The sequence below is a fragment of the Gavia stellata genome, chromosome 27 (genome assembly GCF_030936135.1).
Source record: "Gavia stellata isolate bGavSte3 chromosome 27, bGavSte3.hap2, whole genome shotgun sequence".
Classification (NCBI taxonomy): Eukaryota; Metazoa; Chordata; class Aves; order Gaviiformes; family Gaviidae; genus Gavia; species Gavia stellata.
Genome location: NC_082620.1, coordinates 9,232,814 through 9,250,127, shown reverse-complemented (window position 1 = coordinate 9,250,127; position 17,314 = coordinate 9,232,814). Strand labels below are relative to the sequence as shown.

Here is a 17,314-nt window from a genome sequence, read left to right as displayed (position 1 = left end):
TCCGCCATCTTGGCAGCGCGCCGGATGTGGCGTAAGGGCGCGACGGCTGCCGGCGCGCCGGATGTGACGCGCGGGCGCCGCGGCCGGAGGGGAGGCGGGCGGCGCGCCCGCCTGTCGCCTCAGGGGCCCGGGCCGCCGCCTCCGCCGGGCCCTCCGCGTCCCCGGCGGCTCAGGCGTCGGCCAGGCGCCGCGTGTACCGCTGGATCGCCATCTGGAAGTGCTCGGGCGTGTTGAGGCGCGGCCGTAGCAGGATGACGAAGGCCTTCGGGAGGAAGTAGCCGCCCAGCAGGGCGCCGAGCGTGCAGAGGGCGCTGAGCACCCGGACCGCCGCCTCCTCCCGGCCGCGGAAGGCGCCCTGCGTGCAGAGGACGGCGGCGGAGCAGGCGAGGTGCAGGAGCAGGCTGCAGGTGAGGCACTTGGCCTCGTTGTAGCTGGCGGGCAGGTCCTTGCCCGCGTAGCTGAGGGCGAAGCAGCAGGCGCTGAGCAACACAGTGTAGGCGACGGCGGCAGTCCTGCTCGCCGCGGCGCTCGGGCCGCACTCCAGCACCACCCGCTCAGCCGACACGCCGTAATCCCTGCGCGGCGCCGAGGGGCTGGCGGCTTCCGAGGCCAGGCACAGCACCGCCTGGGCCGCCGTGCTGGCGGCGATGAAGAGCACAGGTCCCCTCCGCCGCAGCCAGGCCTCGTAGAGGGCCGGCCAGCGCGCATTCAGCTTGAAGATGCAGATGATCTGGAAGGAGCGTGTCGCCACGCACGAGAGGAAGATGGTGAAGCTGATGGCAAAGAGGGGGAGCCGCAGCAGGCATGTGTGCCAGGTGGGCTCCCCAAAGTAACAGAAGAGGCTGCTGCAGGCGCAGGCCAGAGACCCCAGCATGAGGAAACACATCTTCCCACCTGCAGACTTGACCACTGGCGTGGAAGCGTTCAGGGCGAAGAGGATGGCCAGCCCTGCCATGACCAGCATGAGGAGGATGGTGGGGGTCAGCAGTGCCCAGGAGATGGGCTCGGACCAGGACAGAAACTCGACAGTCCGGTTGAAGCAAGCTTCACTCCTTGCTGGGGCCCACTCATCAACCCCGCAGGACTGGCAGCCGTAGAGGTCTGCAGAGGACACAAGCCCAGGTGGTGACAGAGGCACCTCACACACCCCGGTAAGAGATCTGCCACTGTGGAGCACCCCACCCTTGCAGCCCCCTGGGCTCTGCGAGACGTGCCCACTCCTCATGTTCTGCTCCTTCCCCTTGGGCACTTCCAAGCCTTGGGGAGCAGAGGGAGCTTTCTTCCTAAAGACACCCCCGCAGAAGTCCCCCCAGTCGACTTCCCAAAAGTCCATTGCTTGGGTTGAGAGCACGAGGCCTGCAGGAGCTGAGCAGGGTGAGCTGAGGTTCAGGGGCACGTGGGCTGTGGGTGGGAAGGGGTTTGTGCATCCAGCAGTAACCTGTGAAGGCTGGGATGGGTCTGCAGCAGCCGCCCCACTTCTGCAGGCTGGGGTATGGGACAGTAATGCTGACCAGCTGTGCTTGGGGGCTCCCTGCTCCTGCTGTTATCCGGAACTGTCCGTTTCTACTCCCCTCAACCCAAGTGCAGGCCGATGCTGCCGAGGGACCAGCTGCCAGCAAGGGGTTTGTTGTTGTGGCCAGTGACTCTGAGACAGGAGATTCCTGCCACCTGTCCCAGGCAGGGGACATTTCCATATGCCAGCTGCTGGTGACTGTGTGGTGCGGAAGCCCCAAGTGCCAGCTGGGGCACAAAGGCAACCACTGGGTTGAATTTCCCTGCCAGAGGATGCGGTGCAGGAAACGGCTGTCAGGCCGGACGTCCCTTGTCCCCTGGCCATGGGAGAAGGGGCTCTGCTGGTGCCATCTCTGCTATTTGCATGGGCCCACCTGTGGGCAGCGCTCCCTGGAAAGCGCAGGGTGTGAGCTTTGCATACCCACAGGTAAGCAAATGGGAGTCAGACTGACTGCATTCAGGTCAGCTCAGAGGTTTTTACTGACCACAGGGAGGAAGAGAGTGCGGAAGGGAAGAGGCTGGGGGAACGGCAGACAGAAGCAAGGAGCTGATGAGAGGAGGAGGCAGGATGCAGGCAGGGGAGCCAAGCAGGAAGGAAGGGGAGGGAGTGGCCTTCCAGGGCATACTGACCCGATCTGTTCAGGAAGGTTCCTGCCGGACAGGCCACACAGCTGAAGCAGCATCGGTGGCGGCTCTGCTGCAGCCGCTTCTCCCCAGCTTGACAGACCTCAGAGCACACCGAGGTGGGAGCCTGTTGGGGGTGTGGCGAGGGTCAGGCACACCAGGGGGGCAGGCACCAGGACACCTCACTGAGCACCGGTCCCAGGCCTGGCAGCATTCGGGCAGCTTGCTGCCGGCTTTCAGGACAGACCCAGAGCAGGAGCAGAGAGCTCGCCACGTTGTGGTTCTTACAGAGGTGTGAGAAAATGAGACTCTTTAAAGGTAAAAGTAGGACCCTTTTCGGTTCGTGTGCCCTGCTTGTTTTTTGGAAGGATGAAAGCTGATACTCAGAACGCGGCTCGCCCCCCCATACCATCTCTCTCTGCCCTCATTTTTGTCCTGCTATGGGGAAATACCCCAGAACTGGCAGTGTTGGGGATGTAGCTGGCTCAGCAGTAAGCAATAAATACGATCTGGGTGCAGAACAGTACCTGGCGATCTTTTGTGTGCCACAGGATTTTGCCTTGGTTAATGCTCAGGCTGTCAGGATTCACGCTGAAAGTTCCTATCACATTGAAAGCCCAGCTTGCACCGCTCCAGTTCCACATGATGATGTCATAGCCTTTATGAATGTCTCCGTTGGCATCAAAAGAGATGCGGCTCTTGTACAGGGTGAAGTTTACTTGCTTGATTTTTTGTAGGAGCTGTAAAACAGAAGAATAAGAGAAAAGCCCTTCCTGATGATGAGCCTCTGGCTGAGGAGTGCCTTGTCTCAGGAGGGAAATGTGCTAGAGGGCCCCTTCTCTGCTATGGCTCCTATTTCTGCCCCCACAACAGCTAGCATATGCCCAGCTGCAGAAAGTCCTTTCCAGGTTTTTGCGAGGGGCTGGCAGTAGCGGAGCAGAAGTGATCTAGGGTGGGGGTCTGGGTCTAAGTCCAGGCTGCTTTGACTCTGATGGGCAGCTGAAGCCCACGAGGTTCTTCAGCTGGGACGTGAGCCTTTCAGAAGGACAGAAAAACCCTAAGCACAAGGGGAAAATCCTTCTCTGTCAGGAAGGATCCTCATGGATCCTCTTCCACGAGGAAGATCCTTCCTTGTGTTGCTCTTACCTGCCAGGGGTAGACTGTGCCTTTGCTGCACCCCCCTGAGGCGCAGCCCAGCAGGTTGTGGAGGCCATGGGCCACGGCGTACACAGCTGAGTACACGTTGAAGGAGGCTGGAGCATCGTACATGTCAGGGGCAGCAGCAAGCGAGTGGCAGCCGGTGCAGCGCTGGGTGCAGTCCAGCTGGGTGCTCCACCCGATTCCCTCGCCTGCCCCCGTGCTGCCAGCACATTCAGCCACAGCGCTCTCCTCTGCCATCTTCCAAGATTCAAAGCGTTCCAGCATTGTGGACTCTGTCTTCTCAACTGTTATCCCAATCACCGAGCCGATACTCTGGATGCCAGGCACCTGCCAGATTGTTTGGGCTAACGACCAGTCTTCGGAGCCCACCCACACCATGCCCGTGACATTTTTCTGGACCACCACCTCAAAGAAAGGGTGGGCAGTTCGTCTGTTGGAGAAGACAACGGTGACATTGACCCTGACGTCCATGAGGATTCTGACCAGGTTGTGGAGCTCCGGGCTGCCGGCGTCCTTGTTCACAGGGATGATGCCTCGGTAGGCAACGCACACGTCGCTTGCGGTCAGCAGCTTGTAGAGGGCATCTAAGCCGTCCCTGCCATAGTCGTTGTCGCTGCCCAGCAGAGCAACCCAAGTCCACCCGAACCGCTGCAGCAGCAGGAAGATGGCCTTCACTTGCTGCCTGTCGCTGGGAATGGTGCGCAGGAACGAGGGGTAGAACCGCTTCAGGCTCAGCGTCTCCAAGGAGGCTTCGTAGCTAATCTGCAAAGGGAGCCAGGGGAAAGGGGGCTGCACTCCCCTAGGCAGCGGCACCCTAGTAGCTAAGGGCACAGGCAGCTCGTCTCCTGAAGAGACTTGGGGCTGAGCAGGCAGCAGACCCGGAGCCAAATGCACTGCCACGAGAGAAACCTTTGAAGGACAGCGAGCCAGCCGCAATTCCTGCCTGCTAGCTGACAGTGCCTGGGAAGAGATCTGGGCCAGTGCAGGCACAGAGGGGCTGTGTTTCCAGCTCAGCCTGCCTCCTCAGCTCCAAGGCCATTCTCCCTCAAACCATCCCTCCTCCAGAGCCCTTTTCTTCGTCTGCTGGGGGAGCCGCGCTTACCTCCGGTACAAGGAAGACGCCTAGGACGGCTGCTGTGGTGAGGGCCAGCCGGGTGCTGTCGGGCCCAATGACGGCCACCGCCTCGGGCTCGTAGCAGCGGAAGGTGGGGAGCACCTCAACCTCCCGCCCGCCTTTCCGGGCGAGGGCGCGCAGCGTGGCGTGGAGGCTGGCGGGCTCTGAGCAGGTGTCGTAGATGTCGTAGCCCAAGGTGACGTTGGGGAGGAGGGCGCTGGAGTTGTTGATCTCCTCCACGGCGAAGCGCATGGCCTGAGACAGGCAGTAGCCGTGGCTCTTGAAGGTGGCGGCACTGCGCGAACACAGAGGGGTTTTAAGGGGGGAAAAACCGCATTTTTTGAGGGAAGACGGGGCGACGCGGGGCGAGGGGGACTCACTCGTCGCAGCCGTCCACCAGCGGCCGGGCGGCGGCCCGCGGCGCCGGGGCGTGCATCGGGAAGAGGCCGGCCAGGCGGTAGTCGCCGCGGCTGGTGAAGGAGGCGGCGGCGGCCGCGCAGAGGCAGAGCAGGGCAGGCAGCGGCATGGCGGGGCGGTGCCGTGCCGGGCGGCGCCACTTAACGGGGCGGGCGGCGCTCGGCCGGGGGGCGGCCCCGGAGGAGGAGGCGGAGGGAGGTTGAGGCGGCCATGCCCGCGCGGCGCGGCCCACCGTCCCGCCGCCCCCGCCGGGCCCCGTCCCGCGGGGGCCGGGCGGAGGCGGCCTGGAGGGAGTTCGCCGCCTCCTTCGCCCGCGCCGGCATGGTGCCGCCGGCCGAGGCGGGCCTGGCGGCTGTGGAAGCAGCGGAGGGCGCCGCCGTCCTCCTCCTGGCGCCGCGGCAGGTGAGCAGCGACCGGCCCCGCCGCTCCCTCCCTCCCTCCCTCCCTCCGCCGCCTCACCGCCCTCTCCCCCCGCAGGCGCTGACTTTCACCGGTAAATGCCGCCTGCGCTGCCTCTACGGCGCCGTCCGCCTCCTGGGCTTCGCCGTCGGCTCGCACCAGCCGGGGCTGCCGGTCTTCTCGCCGGCCACCCACTGCGCGCTCACCCTGGAGGCGCTGCCCGCCGACCGCCCGCCCGCCGCCGACCTCCGACAGCTCCGCGCCGCCGCCCGCGCCGCCATGCGGGCGCACAGCGTCCGCCGCCGTGAGTGCTGGCCCGGGGGGGGGCGGCGGAGGACGGCCCGCCGGCTGCGGCGCGCCATTTTGCGTGCGGTGCGGGGAGGCAGCCATTTTGCGTGCGGTGCGGGGAGGCAGCCATTTTGCGTGCGGCGCTGCCTCCGCGCTTTAGCGCGGGCTGAGGGCGGCGCTCTCCCCCCGTTGCAGAGGCGCGGGTGAAGGTGATGGCGCGGTTCTCGCCAGAGTGCGCCGTGGTGCTGCTGGAGCACCTGGACACACCGGTGACGCGGTTCCTGCTGAGCCACCCGCTGCTGTCGCGGCTCTTCGAGCCCCAGGTGAGACCCAGAGGGCGTCGTGATGCCCACTCCGCCCTGGGTGGCGGCGCGGATGCCGCGCCTTCCCCGGAACAGGCCTCGTGCAGAGCGAGAGGCGGCCACCCCGCTTAGCGTGCCTGTCGGTACCCAGCAGCACAGCTACAAGGCCTTACGCACACCTCACTAAGCGTTTTTCCGCTCTTCCCTAGAAAAAGGAAGAATCCAGCTTCACACCGGAAGATGCGGTTCTGGCGTCTGTTGGCATCGTGAAGTGTAGCCCAGACCGTGGGCTGCTCGTGTCGGAGAGCATGTTCCTGGCCCTGGAGGAGCTGATCCAAGCGTGCTGTGGTGAGTGCGTGTGCTTGGTGAGGTTGCGGGCTTTAGTAGCCTGATGAAAGGAAATTCATGAGGCTTTTTGTGAGTTAAAGTTCGGGAGAGTGTGCCCTGTGGCAGGTGCTGATTGAGGGTCGTGTTTTTCTCCTAAATAGTGGGAGTCTTGACCACATGCATCACCTCGAGTGGGTTTGTGCCTGTTGCCAGACAGACAGCTCACTGCTCTAAAGGCATTTTCCACTCTGATGTTAAAACTCTAATTTTGCTCTCTTGTAGTGAGTAGAAAAAACACCCCCTTACTTATGCAGCAACATCTAAAATACCATGAGCAATTGGAGTTCATATACGCTGGGTTGTAGTGCTAGGGCTTGCTTCTCACTTCAGGAGCTTTTTCCCTTTACACTGGTACACTTAATGTGCTTGAAATGTTACTGGATTTTTTTCTGTTTAATTAAAATATATCCTAGTCAGACCACAGAGTCTGTAGGTTTTTTCCAGCTTTTTGTTTTTTTGACAAATTTCTGTAAACAGGGCACATCGAAGTAACTGACAGCATTGGTCCATTTCAGAGTATGTTTGTTTTTCCAGCGGAAGATGAAGGTGTCCCTGTGGTTCTGGTGTGTGGCCCAAAAAACACTGGGAAATCAACATTTAACAGATACCTAATTAATCTGTTACTGAATCGGTGAGTCTTTTCATGTTCTACAAGGTTTTAAGTACTGCATCGGATTTGGGAGAAGGAAAAAACTGCCTGCCAAGATTCTCAGAAAAGCTGTTATGACTGGAAGGTGGCTTATCTTTTAAAAACAAACAAACAAATATCCAGAAAAATAGGCATTCTTGTCTTAGATTGCTTTCAGAAAAGTCGACTACTGAAACATTTCTGTTGAAATACTACTAAATTGCTGTCTTGGAATATGTGAACTAATTTGGCACCAAGCAGTTAGGATTCAATAAGGAATTAGGAATTATAACACTTAAAAACACGCAGGAAGTTATATTTGTTAGGGTCTTTGAAGATTCTTCGCAGATCAAGGTGTTGAAGCTTATTCTCCTGATGACTGCATGCTTAAAATAAAGATGATAAAGTTTATAAATCTCAAATGGCTGGTCTCAGGGTGCTCAGTTAACAGGGGAGAGGCAGTACACTGATCAGTACCACCTCCGATTATTGTTCTAGCTACTTCCTTAAAGCTGCATGGGTATCAAGCTATTGTAATATAATATTGAACTGTAGGTGAGCCTTTTATGTTCTTGCTTAATGCCCTCAAGTGAGGGAAGGAGAGAGACATGTGGTGGTTTGATTGTGTTCAGGAATTTAATTTTGACGACCTGGAACAAGATCAGATTTGCTTCTGATGTGTTTCAGGTCGTGTCCTGTTTCTTTTTTCAATGGACGCTAATATACAGGCTTCTTTCACCACAGCCTTCCCTCGGTTGAATATATGGAATGTGACGTAGGTCAAACTGAATTTACACCGCCTGGATGCGTGTCTTTAAGTAATGTAACAGAGCCAATTCTTGGTACGTGTTTTGCTGTTTTCTACAGTTGCCAGAAATCTGTTGCATTTCCACAAGGTACTTTCTGAGTAGAGGTTGTACTTTAGGGGAAGTTGCCACATCTGTCAAAGGTAAAACAAAGGCTGTTGAAGTTTTCTTGCTAGGGGCATCTAAGCTCCATGTGAAAATCTCACTAAGTAACAGGGAGCTATTCTCCCTGCTTGTTTTTTCTGTTTTAAAGAGAGGAGAGAGTTGTTTATAAGGTGGTGGAACAGGCTGTGGCATGTGAAAATGGATTTTCAGCCTTTCAGATTTGAAATGAAAGGTCTCTTTGGGAAAATCTTTCCCAGTTTTTAGTATCCGTAGATAAAACTAGCTTGAGAAATACAAAGTGGATCCACATAGCTGGGGGGCTGTTATGAGCATAAAAAAACTAGAGCCAGAGAAATTGCTGGTATTGGTGGTATTGTGGATTTGTGTTACTGGCTAAAAAGGATATGGCCAGATGGGTTTACTTTTTAGATAGTCTGTCATAGAAGACTGTTGTTTTAAAATTCACAAGTGTGTAACCAGCGACTAAAAAAAACCCAAAACAAAACAAACCCCACAAACAAACAAAAAAAAAAACCACCACCCCAACCACACAAATGAAAAAAAAAAACAAAAAACCCAAACAGACAAAGCTCCTAGCATGGAGTCTTGCAAGCGACAGAAAAGTTTCTACATAGGTACAGGCTGTACAAGAAGGACTGTTAGCATGTGGAAAGAGGACAGATTATTTCGGAAGGGATTGCATGTAGCTGCTACAGGGATGGGATTTTTTTGATTTGAGTTACTGAAACCACAAGAGGTTTGCTGCTTGCTTTTTCAGGTCCACCCTTCACTCATCAACAAACCCCACGTAAGATGGTGTATTACGGACAGACTAGTTGTGAGCAGGACACAGAAAGATACCTTGATGTTGTGAAGTACGTGTTCAGCTCCTACAAGAAGGAAGTGCCTTTAGTCATCAACACCATGGGCTGGGTGAAAGGTAAACAGGATAAATCTGTTCTCAACAGGTAGTGCAGAAGGAAGGTAATAATCGTAGCAGTACACTACCATGCTTTCTAGAGAGTCTGGAACCAGTACATACAGCTTATCCCCCTTGAGCTAGTACTGGTCTTCCTTAACAGTGTCCTGAGCTGTATATGTAGCGGCAGCAATCGTGTTTTCTCTGGTCCCTAAAGGTGAGGGGTTGCTGCTTCTGATTGATATCATTCGGCTGTTGTCACCCAGTCACATTGTTCAGATGGATGTATATGACTGGAAGGCCATGGCTCCGCTCACCCCAGAGTATGTTCATCTCACTCCTGGCCTGTACACCAAAGGCAAACAGCAAGCCAAGTGCAAGCAGATGGCTACGAGTGGAGCGGAGAACTGGAAGCTCTCTGAAGGGGAGGGAGATGCATTGGTTCCCGAGTATAAGTTGCTGTATGTCCATCCAGAATTCCCTCGAGCAGGGGTTGCAGGTGAAGCGTAAGTAGAAAGTTGAGTGCTATGTGGTGGTTATGGGCTTAACAAAATCATGCATAGTCGTGACGGTAAAGGCTCTTGCTTTTCTTTGGCCTTGAGAGCTCCATTAAATAGGTCAGATCTTATTAGTTTACTTAGGGGGTTATGTTTGGGTGGTGTTTGTTTGGGTTTTCTGGGTATTTTGTTTGGGGAGGTGGTGTTGTTTCGGGGGGCGGGGGGGAGGTTGTAGGGTTGGTTTTTTACGTTGGGGAGGCAAGGGGGTTGTTTCTCCCTGCTGTACTTCCAGTGACTGCTGTCAGTTACTTACTTCTACACTGGGCATGACTTCCACTTGGAATCATTGAATATTATGACTCCATTTTTTTTTCTAATTGGGAGGTTTCTTACCCATTATTTAATAACAGACTTTGTTTTAAAAAAAAAATCAAACACCAACCTTCTTAATTAATGCCTTTTTAAAGGTGGAACAGTGCCCTAAATCCTGTGATTCCTTAGAGGTACTAAAAACATAGCTCTAAATTTTCTTCAGCGGTAGAAGTTTTAAAAACTAAACTTATATGAAATAGTGGCTAATACTGCATGGCGTACTTGGGGCTGTCCAGGGTATCTGCTTTGAATCGCTGTGTGAGGGTGTGCTGCGTTTCCTTGACTTGTTGCGGTTATTTTTCCAGGCGAGTACATAGCAGCATCTTGCGTGACATGTCCATACTGGGTTACCTGGGTCAGCTGCAGTCCCCAGACATAGGGGCGGTGCTTCCACTGCACTGTCTTGTGCCATATCAGGTAAATGAGCGTTTTTGAAAGGCTTGAAGATGTTGCAGAGAGCCCAGCTCGTAGTAATTGACAGTTCTGCTTGTACTGCACATGTTTTTTGGAAGAGGGAAAACCGCTCTGTAATCTGTAAAAAGATAATGACTTTATTCAGTGTATCTAGAAGTTGAGGCTTTTGTTGAGACGTCAGTGTGGCACATGTTTTCTGTGTGTTCAGTTGTTGGTGTTGAAACTGTTGCGTTTGCCACTGAGGTAATGTCTGTCTGTAAGTGTGAGTTGGGAGGTTTCAGGTTTTGTGTGCTTAGCGCGTTATCTTATCTCTGAACTCAAACTAAATTGATGTTGAGCTGATGATACAGTTTCTTCTTCCTTTTTTACCCCCTCAGGTACCTTTCAGTGCTGTTGCACTCAGGGTTATTCACACTGATGTTGCTCCTACCAACATAATGTATGCAGTGAACGCCAGCTGGGTTGGGCTCTGTAGGATACCGGATGAAATCAGATGCCAAACCGACGGGCCAGTCTTGCTGACACAGACACCGGTCTGTGATTGCCTTGGCTTTGGTGAGCCAGCCCAGGAAACCTTGAGCTGCATTCTTACCTGTCATGTTTTGACGCATAAGTTGCAGAGTGACGGAATTGCCTGCTCTTTCAGAAACAACTGAAAAAGTGGGATGAGATAAAAGAATAATCATGAATTCTCTTCTATTACAAGTTGTGCTTCAAGTGCTTTGGTTTTCATTAACTTGTGGTAACAGCTATGGGGAATGTCACTGAGCCGGTGCCTTTGGTAGCTTGCTTCTCTCACTCTTTTGTAACTTGACAATTTACTTGCTTTTTGGATTCACATTCTCAAAAGAGATTCCACGTGGCTTATGCAAAATTTTTTTAGTTGTCTATCAGTTTCCTTCTACGACTCGATTTAATATTACAGTTCTGACCTGGAGTTTGATGCAGAGCTCCTCGAGTTTCTGTAGGAATGTACAAGGATAGGCAGTTTGCAAAGTTTGCTGTCTGTATGTACACTGGGATACTGGAAAAGCAGGAAACAGCAAGGCAGGTTTTTCTCAAGATGTGTTTCAAATCCTCTTGGTTTTAAAAGGGTCATTTATTGAAAGAGCTTCGTCTGCATCTGGTTATACAGTCTGAAATGATCAGGTGGAGATAAGACTGAACTTTGTATTTTTTTTCAGGAATTGTCCGAGGGGTTGAGATGGAGAAGAAGCTTTACCATGTTCTGACGCCGGTGCCTCCGGAGAACCTGAGACTAGTGAATTGTCTGCTCCTTGGAAATATTGCTATCCCAAACTGCATTCTTGTGGGCCAGGTAGGAGCTGCACAGGAAGAGGGTGGAAGCTGGCTGAGCTTAGGCTGGCTGGCAGGTTTTCCATCTTATTTCTGAGGCTTATGCATGCCCAGAGATGTCTGGGCATTAGCAGATGGTTATCTCTCTAGGAAATTGTCCTTAACACAGGAAAAACACGGAAAGGAGAACGTTCTTCTCGTGTTTCAGATACCAGAGCGGGGTTTGTTCAGTGATAGCTTGCTCCTTTCCAGTCAGCTCTGTCAGTCTGTAGAGGAAAGTGCTTCCCGTTCCATTGAAGATAGGAGCTCTTAGACTTGTTTCTGTTTTTTCCAGCAAGGAGTTGAGGGAGAGATCCCCTACGTCACATCTGATTATAACTACAGCATCTTGGGGTCTGGGAAGCTGAAAAAGAAGAAGCATTTCAAGAGGAGGGAGTACACATTCGAGTGTGGTTAAGCCTAAAGCCTTGGGGACCTTGGACCGCGGGATTTGTTTTGTATGGAGACTGGCAAGAGCCAGGTGTGGTCACAGAAGCCCTGCGTGCTGCAGAGCTCTGAAAGACCCTGAACAGGTGTCCGGTGTAGATACTACAGCGTGTCTGGTTTTGATAATGTTTTATATTTTCAGTTTGTATTTCAGTGTTTTGTAATAAATACCTGTTAAAAACATTGGTTTGGTTTGAATTTTTTCCTTAGCCTGTGTTGACTTGGACATGACTGATAAAAGCTGCGGGTGGTTATCATTGAAAGTGCTCTCTGTCTTGAATCAGCAGCAGTTCTCCCTTTGAAGTCTAGCCTTCGGTTAGCTCTGGGTTTTGGAGAATGATCTGCGGTGGCGTGAGCGTAACTTCATGGTAGCCATAACCCTGGGCTGCTCGTGGTTTGGGGAAGAGCTGGTGCCAGAGGTTCTCTCTGTGGCACTGCAGCTGACCTGCAGCTTTGGGTGTTTCACCCATAGAGGAGACCGAGGAGGAAGGAGCAAGTTAGAAAATCCTTTCTCTCCCTGGGTGACCGCAGATACAGCCGCTGGAGGGAGTCAGCCGCTCGCCGCTTGTCTCTGCGCCGTCACAGCTCGCCTTGGTGACGGGCCTGCGCAGCCCTCTGTGGCTGGGGATGCTGCTTTATTCCGCCTCGTGGCTGGCCCTGGCCGTGTACCCTGTTGCTATGGTTTGAGTTCAACGCCTTGAGCGCTGGTCTGGGAAGAGCTCTGGGTCTAGCTCGAATGTGTTGCCCCGTATTGTCTAAATAGACTGTGGAATGAATAGAGGTTAAAATGGGATGAAAGTGGGGAGGAATTTGTTACACATGTGCTGCATGGAGCACTGGGATGCTTGGTCTTGCCTGACTCTCGTCACCTGGACTGTGGCCCACAGGGAAAGACTAGAGGAACTTTATTTTTTTTTTATATTTTTCCCCAGCTCTTCGTTGGGGCAGCGATTTACTCCTGAGTGAAGATGAGGTTGGTGGGAGTCATGCAGAGGTGAGTGAGCGTCTCGGCTTTCCCAAAAAGGTCCTCAACTCAGCCCACTTCTGAATGGGTAATATCGGCACATGAGGCGTTTAATGGATCCTTGACCGCAAAAATAATGCAGCTTCTGGCTGTGGTTCCTGCTCATGTGGCATCGCTCTGCCTGTGTTCCAAAAGCAGGGGGACAGTCTGGCCGTGGGATCCGCAGCCTCCCAAGATGCATGCCCGTTCAGATCCCCTGTGGCCAGGTCTCTCCCACGGAGGAAGGAGGGATGCAGTGCACTGCTTGGTGCCTGATCTTTTCAGTTGGCGGCCGCTGTGAGTGTGAGTAATCTGCGAAAAATGCTTTTATCTGGTTTGCAAGGAGATTTCCTAGCGCTCCAGAAGCGTGTACCTGTAAATGAACAAATTAAATGGGACGACTAGCGGGGAGGGGATGGAGCTGGAGAGGAACGGCGAGGAGCTGTGCAGCATTGCTGCCTTTTAAAGAGTTAAAGCTTTAACTTAATCCAGGCCTAATTATCCCCATCTGGCTAGGTCTGGCAGTGAAGGAAGGACTTGGCCAGCAACCTGGCCTGAACAGTGGCTAAAATAAATACAGGGGCCATCGTGCAGCTGGGGGGAAATCCCAAGCGCGACGGGGGTTCAAGTCGTGGGGGAGCAGGTGGAAAAGGCACCGGGAAAGGTGAGATGGGTGAGCGTCATGGCTGAAATGCCCAGTGCTGAAACTCCACGGGGCCAAGCATCCCCCTTGGTGCTGTCCCTGGTGCCCCAGCAACCACCTTGCCGGGTCAAGGGTGACAGACCTGCACTGGCAGGGGTCCCCCCCTTGGAGCCGTGGGACAAGTGTTTAAACCCTGTGTGCCCGTGCGGAGCCTCAAGTGTCCAGTTTCGGACCTTTCCGGGGGAGGGTGGGGAGGTGGGACACGGACACCAAGCTGCCAGGGCCCGGAGGTGGATGGTGCAGCCTCGGGCAGAGGGGACTGCGTGGGCTCCCAGCACTCGCCACAGGTCTGTCCGGAGAAGGAGAGTGGCAATAGGGTGGCTGGGGGCTTTGGAGCTTAAACCTCCGTGTAGCAACCTGCTGGTGAGGGGGGCACTTGGTACCGTGATCGAGAGGAAATCAGTTACTTAGCACTTAAAGGATCGAGGATGTGCTAAATAAAGCAGGATTATTTTTTTTTAATATGTTAGCATATATTAACTTTGCAGTAATGTTTTTTTTTTTTTAATTTCTGGCTACCTTTTCTGGCAAAGGGCGCCTAGAAGCAGCAAAATTATGGGGAGCATGTGGCACCTTCGGGAGAAGATGCTGTTTTGATACCAATGAGTTTGGGGGCTGGGATGGTCTCAGCTGGGCTGATCGTCCTACGCGATGTTTTGGTTTTCGCCCTGTTCTAGGGAGACTTGCATGCAGCAGGACGAGGGTGCTGTCCTTTGCTGCCTTTTTGGGTTTTAAGCCCTAGCCAGTGCTTTCCCGTTTGCTTGCATTTAGCATGGGGGGAAACCCCCCTAAAGACTCCTGTCTTTCCCTGCCTAGGCTGGGGGCCCCCGGCGTGCCCATGGGTGCGGGGGTGCAGCCGGGGCTTGGGGCAGCACATTCTTGCCCCCCCCAAAGCCGTCTGATGGCAGAGCCGCCGAACAGCTCCCCTCTTCATGCCGATTATTTTAATCACAAGCGCGTCTTGTCTCCACGGACGAATGTCTTTCATAGACAGCGGAAAGTGAAATTTGTGCAATGTCTGTAGGAGGCTGAAGAAAGGCCCTTTGTGCGCCCCCCGTGCGGGCGCTGGGCAGCCTCCAGCGGCACCCTCTGCCGCCCCACGGCTCCTGGCCGCCGGTGTGAATGCGCCGCTTGTCCGGAGACTGGGATCCGCTCTTAAAGCTGGAGCCCGGCTCCCCCAGTTAGTCCCACCGGTGGCCCCAGCGGGGTGGGCGCAGCTCTGGGGGGCCCCCTGGCCACGACCCCAGGATGTTTCTGTACTGGAAGAAGCGGGGTGCCTACGAGCTGGAGGCTTTGCCCGCCGGGCTGGCGGGGCTGGAGTATGGGGCAGTGGAGCGCTTCTCCTGGAGCTCCAGCCTGGACATCAGCGAGGAGCTGGGGGGTAGGTGGCTGAGGGGGCACGGGGGGCTGGCGGGCTGTGGGCAGCTGCGCTTGGCCAGAAACCTCTAGGCCTGGCAATGAGGGTGAGGGGCCGGGAGAAGCTCTGGCCAGAGCAGGGATGCCACAGGGATAAGGAGAGGGTGCTGCGGGGATGCCGTGGGGATGCTGCAGGTGCAGCCGGGGAGTGCTCGGCAAACTGCCCTGTGGCACCAGCGCCGCTCCCTCCCGGCTCAGACAGGCATCTGAAACAGCAACCTGCTGCGGTGCACTCTGGTGCAAGGACGGTCCGGTTTCAAACTCATTTGCCGTCACCGGGAGAGGTGGGTGTGATAATACAGCTGGCAGCAGGAGGAGGAGGTGACCAGCTGGGGAGAGGAGCTGGTGGGGACAGGATCCCTCCTCCAGCCCCCGAAGGGCTGGTGGGGACCCAGACACCCTCCTGCCTCTGCCAGAAACTGGGGCTCCCTCTGCATGGTCCCTGCCGAGGAGCTCCCGCCCGGCACACCTAAGGCCCTAGTGAGCGTGTGACCTGCTGCGAGGGTCAGTGTTTGGGAAGAGCAACGCGGCTCCGGCCGTGCCACTGGCTGCGGCGTGGGGCTGGTCCCCGGCACTGCCGGCCGCTCCAGCTGGCCTCGAGTTTTCGGTGAGTTTGGAAAACTTTCCCTTGGGTGTGTGAAAGAATTTCTTATTTGTTTCCGTTATTATTCCCGATAGGTCAAGTGAAACGGCAGCAGCGGGGGGCGGGGGGCCAGCCCAGCCCGGCGGGCGCTGCGGGGCGGCCGCGGGGACAGAGCCCTCATTGTGCTCCGGCCGCGGGGGCAGCGCAGCAGCCCCAGCCCTCTCCCGGGGGGTGGCGAGCCGAGCCCTGCCCGGCTGCCACTGCGCCGTCGTCCAGCAGCGCCCGCCATGCTGCGGCAGCCCCTGCCGGCACGGGCAGCCTTGCCTGCGCCGGGATCGCCTCCTGGCCAGGAGCTGGGGCAGCCAGTGCTGGCCCGCATTGACTCCCCCTCTCCGGGCAGAAGCAGCAGCTTTTTCGGCGCTGCCCTGAAAGGCAGTTTTTCCCGCAGACTGAGTCTAACCCCGGCCTTGGCCGTGGTCCCGCTCGGGCCAGCGCGGGTGCTGTTTTTGTTGGCAGGAGGGATGCGGGAGAGGGGAGCGGTGTGGCGGGGGAAGCCCCTGTGCTGGCTGCCCTGCTGCCGGGGCCGCAGTGGCGTGCGGGCCGGAGCAGCTGTGCTGCCTGGTGCAGCCGCGCCGCCTGGCCTCTCCACAGCCCCTGCACCGGCTCCCTGCCTGGTGGGGCAGCTTCCCGTCGGAGCATCCCTGCCCTGTGGTAGGGCTGTCCTGCAGGATGGTGTTTGCGCCGCTCTTTTGCTGCGAGCCATCGGGAGTCTGTTATTTTTAAACGATTAGATGAGACGCATAACAAAAGCCTTCAAAATAGGATTTGTTCTCAAGGCCGATTTAACTGTCAAAGCTTAACGTGGCTCCTAAGCCCCTTTGGGGGCTGGCAAGTGGCAGATTTAGTGTTCCTGCTACAGCCCCAGTCCGTGCCGGCCCCGCGGGAGCTGGGGCAGGTCTGTGTCCTGATCCTGCGAATTGGGGTGCTGGGCAGGAGGTTCCAGACCCTGCAGGATGCACAGCGCCTTCCCTCAGCAGGGAAGCAGTGCTGGCTCCTGGGCGTGGGGTTTCATCCCCCTGGATAGGCTGTGGGGCAGGCAGGAGCGGGCAGGCCCAGCCTTGGCTGAGCCCGCGTGCTTTGCCAAGCTCTTAAACCCAGGGTTTGCAGTGCAGGAGCCTCAGTGCAGCACCCGTGTGCGGGCAGGGCTGGGAGCGGGGCTGGAGGGGGCTCACCGTGGCACCCCAGCACTGACTCCCCACTCTCTCCCGCAGCCGAGCCGTGCCCACCAGAGGAGACGGTGCTGCGCTGCCAGAACCCTGACTGCACCGGCGAGAGGAGGGCGGCCAAGGTGGGTCCTGTGGGGTGGTGGGCAGCGCCGGGCAGCTGCCTTCTGCTGGCGCCTGGCGTCGGTCTTGCAGGTAAGAAGGGGCAGCCAGCAGCTCTGCCCAACCTGCCGCTCCCCGAAACCCCCTGGCATGGCTGGCAGCCCCTGCCAGCCGTGTCCCCCCGGCCCGTGCTGGGCATGCATTCCCTGGTGGTGTCGCGGTCCTGCCGGCGTTTAATGGCGCAGCAGCGACTGGCCCATTTCCCCTAGCTGGTGTGATTTGGGCTAATCTGCGCCAGCCTGTCTGTCCCCCTGGTTGCTAACATGGTGCCGGAGCGGATTTAGGGTCCCTTCTCTCCCACCAGCTGGCCAGGTGCAGGGCCGGGCTGGACCTACAGACCCGCTGCCAGTGAGTCCCCAACGTTCCTGCGCTGGACTGCGGGCGGTGTCTTTCTGGCGCAGTAGGCAGGACGGCAGCCCAGCCACACCGGGAGGTGTGCCGCTGCGCTTTGTTTGCACGCCTGGGGTAGCAGGGCCAGCACCGGCGGGGACACGCAT

General features: G+C 56.1%; 2 protein-coding genes across 2 annotated transcripts; one reads left to right on the top strand and one right to left on the bottom strand.

The window, feature by feature from the left end:
* Positions 1-169: 169 nt before the first annotated feature.
* On the bottom strand, positions 170-4,937 carry TAS1R1 (taste 1 receptor member 1). Its single transcript, XM_059829972.1, has 6 exons — positions 4,792-4,937; positions 4,400-4,706; positions 3,283-4,059; positions 2,664-2,876; positions 2,143-2,263; positions 170-1,101 (listed from the first exon to the last, which is right to left on the bottom strand). Exons 1-6 carry the CDS (start codon positions 4,935-4,937, stop codon positions 170-172), a joined length of 2,496 nt encoding a protein of 831 aa, XP_059685955.1.
* A 101-nt stretch (positions 4,938-5,038) lies between these two features.
* NOL9 (nucleolar protein 9) lies at positions 5,039-11,903 on the top strand. Its single transcript, XM_059829973.1, has 12 exons — positions 5,039-5,230; positions 5,306-5,531; positions 5,711-5,838; positions 6,027-6,165; positions 6,739-6,835; positions 7,577-7,674; positions 8,522-8,683; positions 8,880-9,168; positions 9,837-9,948; positions 10,323-10,500; positions 11,130-11,263; positions 11,576-11,903. The coding sequence occupies exons 1-12, from the start codon at positions 5,039-5,041 to the stop codon at positions 11,696-11,698; spliced, it is 1,878 nt and encodes a 625-aa protein (XP_059685956.1). The 3' UTR covers positions 11,699-11,903.
* The last annotated feature ends 5,411 nt before the right edge of the window (positions 11,904-17,314 follow it).

Coding starts and splice junctions, on each gene's coding strand:
- TAS1R1 (XM_059829972.1), bottom strand. CDS start 4,937: ATGCCGCTGCCTGCCCTGCTCTGCCTCTGCGCGGCCGCCGCCGCCTCC. Junction 4,060..4,399: donor GCGTCTTCCTTGTACCGGAG/GTAAGCGCGGCT, acceptor CTCCCTTTGCAG/ATTAGCTACGAAGCCTCCTT. Junction 2,264..2,663: donor GGCACACAAAAGATCGCCAG/GTACTGTTCTGC, acceptor CACCCCCAACAG/GCTCCCACCTCGGTGTGCTC.
- NOL9 (XM_059829973.1), top strand. CDS start 5,039: ATGCCCGCGCGGCGCGGCCCACCGTCCCGCCGCCCCCGCCGGGCCCCG. Junction 7,675..8,521: donor TGTAACAGAGCCAATTCTTG/GTACGTGTTTTG, acceptor TTGCTTTTTCAG/GTCCACCCTTCACTCATCAA. Junction 10,501..11,129: donor CTGTGATTGCCTTGGCTTTG/GTGAGCCAGCCC, acceptor ATTTTTTTTCAG/GAATTGTCCGAGGGGTTGAG.